Source organism: Rhea pennata, chromosome 9 (genome assembly GCF_028389875.1).
Source record: "Rhea pennata isolate bPtePen1 chromosome 9, bPtePen1.pri, whole genome shotgun sequence".
In the NCBI taxonomy this organism is placed as follows: Eukaryota; Metazoa; Chordata; class Aves; order Rheiformes; family Rheidae; genus Rhea; species Rhea pennata.
Genome location: NC_084671.1, coordinates 26,965,610 through 26,976,522, shown reverse-complemented (window position 1 = coordinate 26,976,522; position 10,913 = coordinate 26,965,610). Strand labels below are relative to the sequence as shown.

At 44.4% G+C, this 10,913-nt stretch overlaps 1 protein-coding gene across 1 annotated transcript in view; it reads left to right on the top strand.

Moving 5' to 3' along the window:
* The first annotated feature begins 10,650 nt into the window (after nt 1–10,650).
* Nucleotides 10,651–10,913, top strand: part of PCCB (propionyl-CoA carboxylase subunit beta) — a 29,908-nt gene continuing 29,645 nt past the window's right edge. The window contains exon 1 of the mRNA XM_062583055.1: nt 10,651–10,815. Within this exon, the coding sequence (XP_062439039.1) occupies nt 10,651–10,815 (165 nt within the window). The remainder of the gene's footprint in view (nt 10,816–10,913) is intronic.

The following is a 10,913-nucleotide window of genomic DNA, read 5'->3' as shown; positions in this document are numbered from 1 at the left end:
CCTCATAACGGCCGATGCCGCCGCCGCGCGCGCCCTGTAACGGCCGCCCCAACGGCCGCGGCGCCTCGCGGGCAGCGACGCGCCTCTGCTCCGCGCAGGGCGGGCGGGGTGGGTTACCGGCTGGGCCCTTGCGGCGGGCTGCACCCCCCGCCCCGGTCCCTGGGGCTCGCGGTCTCCACGGGCACTGCTTTGCCCTGCCGTCACGGCGAGCACCCCTGCTCAGCGCGGAGGCGGGGGCCTTGCCTCTCCCTAAGCCATCTTGAGAAGGGCTGCCAGGACTAAGAGCCCCATGGACTCTGGTGGCATTGGAGACTGGGGCACTGAGGGGCCCCCATGCTACCCTGCTGCCCAGCATGGAGCAGGCCATGCGTGTCCACCTTCCAAGTGAGACAGCTGCAGGGCGCGGGAGGTCCCCAGAAGATCTGGCACAAGAGCTGCAGGAGAACGCACCTGTCTCAGATGCAGCCTGCATGCCCATGGGACAGAAGCTGCACCCACAGGACTGCGTAGAGGGGGATTTGCCACGAGTGTCCTCTTGCTGCATGTGGCTGCAACTCCAGACCACGACAATGGATCCACAGGCGTGGGACAGGTATGACCAAGGCATAGGCACAGGAGGGATTTTTGCTCTCCCAGGTTTCAGACCACTGGGGACATACAGAGAGAGTTTCTGATATTTCCACAATTTCAGCACTACTGAAGGAATTAGCCATTCCACCCATCTCTAGGTCCTGTATTGCACCACTACCAGTGCTGCCAAGATTCTCAGCAGTACTATTTTTAATGTTACCACTCAGTTCCCCACTGCTGCCAGGACTCTGCCTCTTGCTTTTCCATGGGGCAGCCCTCTCCCCACTTCTCTGTTGGCTCTTAGAGGAACTGTCTGATGGAACCTCTCTTTTTTCTCACTTGTCCTGCTCTGTGTTCATCTATAGCTGCCCCATGCTAAGCTAATCAAGGAGTTCCACAAAATATCTGTATTTTTCTGTCCTTTGCTCTCTTCATGAATCTCCCCCAATTCTTCATCCTGATTCCAGACACGCATGTAGTACATCTAGGCCCTGTCTTCACCATCAATTTCTAGTTTCATTCTCTGTCCTAATCCTGATCTTACACATAACAATTCACCCCACATACACCTCCCATCTGCTCACTCAGTTCATCTCCCATATCAAGAGTATTGTATATATACCCAGAACAGCCCAGTCTCCTTTTTGGCTTGTCAGCAAACATTCAGTGTGTGATAGCTGGACCACATCTTGCACATGTTCAGTTCCCTAACCTGAATTCAGTTCATGAGATGGCATCCTTATCTTCACCAGCTCTCAGCAGACATGTATATTACCTGTGAAGTGCCCAGTTCCTTTTCCTGTTTTTTCCTATAAATGTGGACCAGGTCTCACATACCTGTATCTAGGCTCCCAGCACCTGAACACATTCTGAAACAAACTGAAATAGTATATGAGCAACTGTCTACCAAATACACATAATTATATACATCTCTCTGTAACCCATCCTCTGCCAAACTCCTAAAGCACATGCATATGTGCACACAAGAGGGCCGTGGCCCCAGACCTTTAATACCAACACATAGCTACTGTTGCTAGTCTTTAGCCCACCTTCCAAGACGTGCCTCTGCCCTATCCTCCAGCACATATGCACATGTGCAGTTCAAACCTCCAACTTACGTACAAGCATTTTAGTCATTATCCAATCCTTAGTACACATTCAAAGCATGCTCTTCCCAATCACATCTATGGCACCATGATCCCTAATACAAATCTAGAGTGTCCTGGACACTCATCTCAACCCCCTCTTCCCACAACATCACAGTGCCCTAGCTGTTATTCCAGGAACTAACTTGACACCTGTCGTCCAGAGAGCTTACTAGTCTTGTCTAAATTTTGGGATATACTCCTTCCAGACATCATCTGTGAGCTAGATTCAGCAGTGACCATCCATATGTTCCAGGACATGGAACCAAACTGCAACAGACAGTGCCCCATCCCCAATATTACTTAGAGTGTAGACTGCAGTATTCTCACATTCCCTCACAGAGCTAAATAAGTAGTTTTGGGTTCCATAAGAAGTGTTAACAACTCCAGTTGTAGAAGGGCAGATATGTAAACTCTCTGTAGTACTCCAAGTAGATCTTACACTTGGAAATTATGGTAAAGATCTAATATGAAATTGTGAGTGTGGCAAGACTGACTTGATCATGCTCTTGTGACCAGAGAAAGCCCATAATGCTTTGTTTTACCACTATTGCTGGCTAATCTGCTGAATTCAGTTTTTGTTTTAGTCCAACGCTTGAGCTGAGGGTTCAGGTTTCTAATAGTGCAGTTCAAGAAGGAGGTATAATTTTGGCTGCTTCTGTTGAGTGTTTCTTCCAGTCTATCAGCATTACCATTCTCTTCTTGGGAATTAGTCCCACTAGCCAAACAGATTGGGTTAGGTCCTCAGCTGTTTGTAATCACTAGTACAAATAGTGTTGTAAGACTCTAAATATTAGGGTCTTGAGTGTACCAACAGGCTCTGCAATCTTTTCCCCCTGCCCTCAGGGGTTTGGTTGTCTGTGCTGGAGGCCAGCTCTGATGTGGTGCAGCTGTGTGACCTTGGATCAAACTGCTGTGAAAATAGCTCAGCTGTGAGAAGCTTCAGCTGGGTCCATTCTGCCTTAGGAGCTGCCTCTAAGCTGAAGCCTTCACTCTTTCCTGAACTATGCTGTGTTTGGTCTGGTACCTTACTGGCCTGCTGACTTGACTGTGATCTGACCTTGGACCTGCCTCATCAGTATGGTGGTCTGGTAATCACTGAGCTGTTGGCTGACCCTTGTTATTGTCCCTGGATCTGCTCTGCTCTTCTTGTTCAGGTACTGTGGGATTGTTTTCCCTTTGTCAGTGAGAAAATTGCCCCTGCCTGCCTTACTATCACCCTCCAGTTCCTGGCTTGCCTTCTCCTGCGAAGCAGCTGCTCTTGCTGCTCCCTGATACTGAAAGTCTTGAGGTGCAACTCATCCTCCTCTCCAGCCAGTGGAACGTGTTGAATAAGAAGCTCAATATTGAACAAATCCCTGAAACATTCAACAAGCTATTTCATATATCAATGGAAGTAGCTTTTGCTAACTATCACCTTTCTTCTGCTGGGAGAGTGGCAGAAAGAGGGGTTTAACGTATGATTACTCTTATATTTCTAACCACTGTGGTTTTGTTTTTAGTTTTGTGCTGTCTTTCACCTCCTTAAACCCATATGCCTTTGGAGACTATTTTTAATAAGAGACCTGTGCAACAGGCAAAGACTTATTTTCAAATTTGTGGGGGGAAAAAGAACAAGCTGTATTTCCAGGGATATGGACAGGGGGAAGGGCTCAAAAGAGGACAGATTAAATATCCAACCTTACCTAGAAAACTTATTATTTTGGTCTATTACTATGAATAGTACTTAAAATAGGCAGAAAGTTTTTACATGATTTCCTTGTTGTATCTGAAAATCAATTCAGCATTTCAAACCTAGTGCTGTCTCAGCAGACCAAATTCCTCAGTCTTGGACAGCAAACAAGTGCCTTCTCTTGCCTGGGGAGGTTACGGACTACCTATAAATTAACTTTGCAATTACAGATCTCTCCGTGCCTTTCAGTAGTGTTGTTTAGCTGACTGCACTGTATATCTTCCTGTACTTTTCAACCCCGTTCACCTCAGATGATTGTGGTCATGGATCAATGCATTGCTCAGTCATTTACAATCTGAGTTCACGTGCTAATGTTCTGATTTATGTCCTGGTATCTTTTCAATGGGGAATAAATCTGAATAAGATTAGAATAGGATGTTGTTTCCTTTCTCAGATCCTAGCAAAATTCTACCCATGGCTGCTTTGGGAAAGAACTGGTAACTTCATTTAGATTAGGCTAGGATATGGACTATGAACTCTATCAAACACAAATATCTGCACTACTGTCCTAAGCGCTTGGGTATCAGTTTTAAGCTTGTGGTTCTTTACTATGGCTCTGGAATAGAGTACTTAGTTAGATCTCAGTGGATGATTGTTTGCAAATGTGTTATATAAAACAGGTGGTGATAAAGCAGCTCTCTTTGTCAAGAGATCATTCTGTTGTAGAAGTGGTGTATCCCAAAGCAGATAATTCTTACAGCGCTGCATCTGTAAGGGAAAGTCATCAACTTATAAGCCAGTAGAGAAGAAAAAAGTACTCATCACCACGTATACTGCTTCTGAAAGCTTTCACTTGAAAAAAAAACTTTTCAGCCAAATAGGAGACCAGTCTCAATGGTAAACTTCCTTCTAATTACTTGCTTGTTTTACGTGACATGTTTCCCTCTCTATCATTACTCTCTGGAGTATTATGAAAAGAGAGAGGCCAAGGCTGGAGTGCTTGTAAGAGCTCTAACAGTCAGAGGTCCTTGTGTTTTTTGAGCTGACATTATCAGCAAATTACCAAAACAAATAAAATGCTCATAAACACTAAATTTTAGTAACTGCAGAAGAAAAGAGCAACAGCAAACCTCCCTATAGTCTCTAAGAAAGACTAAGACTTTGAGTTTTGCCAAAAGGCAATGGGAAGGAACTGAAGATGGTTCAAACTACCCTGCAAAACTTGCGCTCCTTTCTGTTAAATGATCACTGGCTACTTGTTCAACTTTGCTACTATCCTAACAAGATACAGCTGCAGGGACCTCTCCAGCAATGCAAGTAATATTGTTTACTGTCTCTGGGCTTTTATTACTATTGTTATTCTTCCTGTATTTTGTCTCACAGAAATGCCTTTTTAGTTTGTTTTTTGAAACCTGTGAATTTCCAAGGGAGTTCAGAAACCATGATATGACTTCAGAATCCTGGTAAAAACACAGTATACTGGCACCCCCAGTCTGTTGTTTCTGTTGTTTTTGCCCCATCTTCTACTCATGAATGAACTGTAGACTTTTTCAATGTACCATTCTTTTTGCCTCCTGTGTTCAGAGGTACTCTAACATGTTATCCCCGAGTGGCCATATTTTCCAGAAGCTATTCCAGTTGCATAGTGTTCTGATATCAGGATCTCCCTGCAGATTGTTAGCTTTGCTTTGAGAGGTTCATTCCTTACAGTGCTGCATCCGATGCCCTGGTGGAGGGGGGACATTCTAGTTTTATAAAGCATAGGAGGAGCTGTGGTGACTTTTTCTTTCAAGTACACATTCGTTATGAGAACCCAACCTGTGCTTTCTTATTTGGAGCTATGCTTTTGAGTAGCCTCTCAGAAAGGGTATCTATGTTATGAAGCTTGATCTGGAGCAGTGCAGTACAACACAGTACAAACAAACAATTTTATAGCAATATTTATCAGGTCCAACAGTTCTTTGCAGCTGTGGTTACTTTCTTTTACTATCTGTGGCTTTTACGAAACATCCAGCAAGTAAACAGGAGTCTGGTTCTGTTTCAGATTCACAAGGACTTGAGGAATGAATATTTCTCAATATATATTAAGGTTGCTGGTATCTCAGAGTTCAGAAAAAAAAAAAAAAAAAGAAAAAGAAAGAAAAAAAAAACTCCCACTAAGTCACTATGGTTATTGTTTTTGGATATTGTGCTCTACAAGCCAGTCGTCCACAATTCATTCATTTCCTTTGGGTGATATCTTTAAAGGGAATTTTCATGGGTGGAATTCATAGAACGCATTCCCTAGCATTTATTATTCAACCTGGTTTTCTCCTTCAGTGGATAACTCTGTTCTCCCTGCACTTTACTGATTTGGAAGAGGCTAGTGGGTATAGCTGCAATCGCTTTTCTCCAGCTGTGCAAGCATGCCTGGCCTAATAATTGTTCTATTTGAATCAACATCAAGTATGGTCATGCATTTTGCATATCCTATTAAATCTTTGGTAATCAAGTTCATCCTGTTATTAAATTGTGGTTAAATTGTGGTAGATATAACCAGAAGTTGAGGAGCTGATGCAGGTAACTCCAAGTTTTGTCAGGAGAGACTGACTTTTTTTTTTTTCCCTTTTTTTTTTTTTTTTTTCCTGGAACTGGGCCCTGGAATTTTAACTAGATGCTAAACATGATCTATGTCAACCTACCTTATATTTACAAAGTACTTGTTTTTAGTTAATTTTTTCACAGTACTAGTATTTACATGAATTATGCTTGTAGACTTTGTATTGTGGCTAATGTTCATAATGAATCTGTTTACCTTATCTTTCAAAAGTGTCACAAAACAGATTCCCAACATGCATGTTAGATGTGGAAGCATATTGATAGTGTTCACGGCAGACCATCTCCTCACTGAAGCTGTTTCCTTTTCTATGGTGTTGCCAAACAAAGAAATTTAAGTTCTTTTGGCCCTTTTTGCAGATATTAGTCCGCAGATCCAAAATCAACTGTTGCTAGTACGGCTGGAAGTTCTTGTTGTTTTCTGTAAATACCAGGAAAATTTCAGGTTCTCTATTGGTTCAGATGAAATACCACTTTACTTCTGCTCTTGTTCTAGCTCTTAGGTGTGTGCAGCTTTGTTTTTTTTTTTTTTTCCCCCTTTGACCAAGGCTCTGACCTTCTGTATTTAGTGAAATATACTCTGCCTGATGATGATGGTTAGCTTGCTAATCCCCTTGCTGCTTTTTCTTGTTTTGGAGCTGGAAGACTACAGCTGCCTTTTTCAATAGATACTTTGTAGTTACTGCCCAGATAAACATTTTATCTTTAAGGAGAAGTCTTCTGAAAGTCTTTTTTGAGAAACTAGTAGAGACTGATTATTTCAGTGTAGCAAAGACAGGATATTCAGTTCTAATTTTTAAACAAAAGGGTGTTAATTGACTAAGGAACATTGTGTCAAGAGCTATGGTGGATTCTCCTCCAGGGACAATTGTAACACCAATATTTGATAGTTGGAAAATATTACGCAATTCAGGTAAAAGCTTACTGAAGCAATCTCATGTCACACAGCATGTCTGACGTGATCATAGCAGTCACTTTTGGCTTTAATATGTATGACTCCAATTTTGGCTTTGTATCTTGTCTGTGATCCGCTTACTTTTGCGATTCTGCAGCTTATCTCTGGTGTGAGTTGTGAGTAGGTTCAGCACGTGGGCTTCCAAAAGAGAAGGAGCTTTGTCAGAACAGCACTTTCACTTCAGTTCAGAGTGGAATGGAGTCACTTCTACTACACCAAAGCCACTTTAAGATCTGGAACAGCACAAAGCAAGTGGAGATGATCTGGGGATTAACACTAAATATTCAAGCTGACTGTGAGCCAAACTGCTAATGTAGAAATACTGGTTCAACTCTGCATATATTCCACTGTTTCACTGAGGTTTAGTGAGAATACTGCTCTGTGTAGTTTTCTGGGAACAAGAATCTACCTCTTACACACCCAGATTACCACGCTGACTTAACAAATCAGCCGACATGCATGACCTTTGTTTTTTTCTTATAGGAAGACAAGTTGATGATAGAACTAGTATTTTTTTTTGACTACTTTCATTTACCAAAATATACACAAATTACTATTTGCCTGAACATGGAAAAAATTAATAGCAGGAGACAGTGATCTCACGGTTTAAAGTCCTCTTGTAACTTGATTCGGCCCTAGTGTTCTTTCTCTTCTCTCGCTGAACTGCACTGCAAAGGCTTCTTGAGAAACTCCTGGGAACACTCTTGCTTCTGTCTGTATGTGTATCTGACACTTCTAGCACCTCTCTAATACAAAATCTAACCCACAACAATCCTAACGGCATAGGAGTGTAAGAATGATTGTGTCAGAATGCAGTCCACTATCCTGTTTTTAAAGCAGCTGATATGTAGCAGGCTGATATGTAGGGAACAGTTATTAATAGTGCAAGCATATGGTGTTACTGTCCCAGCATAGCCTCCCAACTTCAAGCAATTTGTGCCTCCTACTCCTCCTAAGCCAGCAGTGGTAGTCTTGTGTTTTATAGTCTTTTATAGTCAAATTATCAGTGTTTTCTGTTTTGATCTCTATTTAAAATCATTACTAACATTCAATTTGCTTTTTGGCTGCTATTGAAAACTAAGTTGATATTTCTGCAGAGAGATTAGGAACTTGTTCCTTTTGGTGGCAGTCAAGGGTGGCAGTCAAGGGTAACAGTCAACAGTTCGAGTCTGCCACGTATGGACATTTAGGATTGCTTTTTCCCCAGTGCATCACTTGACATCTTCCTTGGATTTTACCTCTCCCTCAGTGGTGTGAGGCCCTTCTGTGATTCTTCGGTCAAGTATCTAAACTGTCATTAACTGAGTAACTTTGTCTCTACAGAAAACTGCACCTTACAAAGTCCCTTTTCTGGTCTTTTATAGTTATGGTGAATAGAATGGGTCCCCAGCTCACTCTGAACTCTGAAAACTGACTGTTCGCTCTTTGTTTCCTAAACAGTTGTTCTTTCATGGGAGGACATTCCTCTTCATCCTGTGATAACCAAGTTTCAAGAGCATCTAATGAGAGACATTATCAAAAGTCTTTTGGAAATCCTAGTAATTTTGTCTACAGGATCTCCCTGGTCCACATCTTTCACTTCATTAAGTAACTCCACTAGATTTGTAGATCATGAGTTTCCTGCACAAAACCTCTGACTTCTCTCTCCTCCTTAGTTCGTCTTATTTATGTTCTCACTGTGGTTGTGTGGTTATTTTTTCTTCTGCTTTGCTCTGTTTTTGCTAATTTGCTTCATAATCCTTACTGGATTTACGAGTTTATAGTTTTCTCAAATGCTGCTGTAAAGAGCCTGTTTCAAAAATTGGCATTGCAGTAGCCACCTGCCAGATTTCTGTACCAAAGGGTTTCCTTTACCAGGAGACTTGACATTTAAGCTAGTTGGTCTTTGAAAAGCCAGGAGATTATAGAACAAATCATTAACAGAAATACTAGCAAATCTCCAGGAACAGACTGCTTTCACTTAATTGTTATAAAATAATTCAATGTGAGATGGAACCTTCAGTGTACCCCTCCATTAAATAATAATAATAATAAAAAATTTCTGGCACAGATTTCCTCAAGTTCCTTTGCACTGAATTCAGATTAAAAAAAAACCAAAACAAAACAAAAAAAAACCACAACACTACTTTTTTTTTTTTTCCTCTGCAATGATCTTATATTCTCTTAATGTTCCCTTTAATCTTGATTGTCCATTTGCCAGTTTCTCTGGCATGCTTCCTACTCCTGATGTACACTTTTTTTTTTTTTTTTTTACATGTAACCTGCAATCTTTTAATTTCTCAACTTGCTTCTAGTTACCCTCTTTGCCATGCTGTTGAGGCATGCCAATGTTATCTTCCAAGATGGTATCTTTCTGAAATCTCTCCATTCCCAAAATACAGATTCCTAACCTTCCTTGCATCTGACCCATGCTCTGGACAGTGGTTGCTTTAACTTCCAAAGCTGCAAAATTGGTCTTTAGGCTTTTCCATAATGGAGAAGCTATTATAGCCAGCCTGAATGATACTTAACCAACCTGCAGCATAATAAATATTTCTCACTGACTGATAGTGGTGCCTCCTGGCAGCTCTGAAGGTTCTTGCTTCAGGCATCTGGCTGCTTTCTGGCTAGCAGTTTTCTGATTAGGGAGGACCTTTGCATCTCATTTTTTGACTGATTCCTAATCAGAGAGTGTCATGTACCTCTTTAGCTGCTGTTGAGAAGCAGCTATCTTACTGCTGGACCTAACAGATCTGGCAGTTACTGTGGCAAGGCTGGGACAGGGGGGCTGGAAATTCTACTAGCTGACATTGTCCCCCACTAGCTAGTGTGGGCTGAGGTACTAGGTGCTTTTCTTGCCTTGGTCTTCACTGGCAGGGTCTCCAGGCCTTTGTACCCAGAGACGGGGTTCAAGGAGGAGAGGAGGAGGGCTGAGTCAGGAATTCCTGAGAGAGCTCAACACGTTCAAGTCTATGGGACCAGAGATGCAACTGAAGGTGTTGAGAAAGCTGGTGTCAGAGCAAGGCCCCTCAAACATCTTTGAAAGGTCATGGAGATCAGAGGAAGGAAACTTTGAAGATTCAGCTGACAAAGCCTGGAGAAACCTGGTCTGAATTCAGTGTTGCCTTTGGTTTGAGTAGGAGGTTGGACAGGAGCCTGAGGGCTCTCCCAGCTCTTGAAGACTGTTCGTACACTTGCGATATTTATAGGGCCAGTGCTCATGTCCTTCCTCATGCTTGTGTGGACGGGAAAGACTATATTCTCTTAGCACTATTTTGGTTCTTTTCCGCTGACCGCTTGATTTCTTGGTGGTCAGCATCTGAGGATGGCTATGGGGGCAACGATGACATTATCTGCTAAGCAGCAGAGTTTGAAATCCAGGGAACCGAACTGGAAGAGATGACATCAGATCTCCGGGCTGCGGACCCGCTGCAGCTCCGTCACCTGCTCTGTGCGAGCCGCTTCCCTCCTGGGGTCCCTCTTTTCCTCACCCGTGTGGACTAGCGCGGTTGCCTGTTCGCGAAGCGGTTCCCCTGCAGCGCAGGGACGGTGTTTTCCCAGCAAATGCCGCCCCGCGCTCGGCTGGAAAGGGGGCGCGCCGCCGCCCTCGGGAGCTGAGCACCTGGGTCCCCCCGCGCGAGGCCCCGGCCGCGTCCCCACCGCGCGGCCCCGCCGCGGCCGAGGGCGCGGGGCCGGGCCGCGCGCAGGCGCCGCTGCCGCCGCTGGCTCGCGACATGGCGGCTGCGCTGCGCGCGCTGCGGCGGGCGGCGGCGGCGGGGCCGCTGCGGCGGGCCGCCTCGGGGGGCCGCCCGCAATCCGTGCCCGAGCGCATCGAGGAGAAGCGCCGCGCCGCGCTGCTCGGCGGCGGCCAGAGCCGCATCGACGCGCAGCACAGGCGGGTGAGCGGCGGCGGGGGAAGGGCGCCTTCCGGCGGGGCCGCGGCCCCGCGCGCTTCCGCTGCGCGGCCGGGGCTGACTTGCGGCGGGGCGGGCGGGCA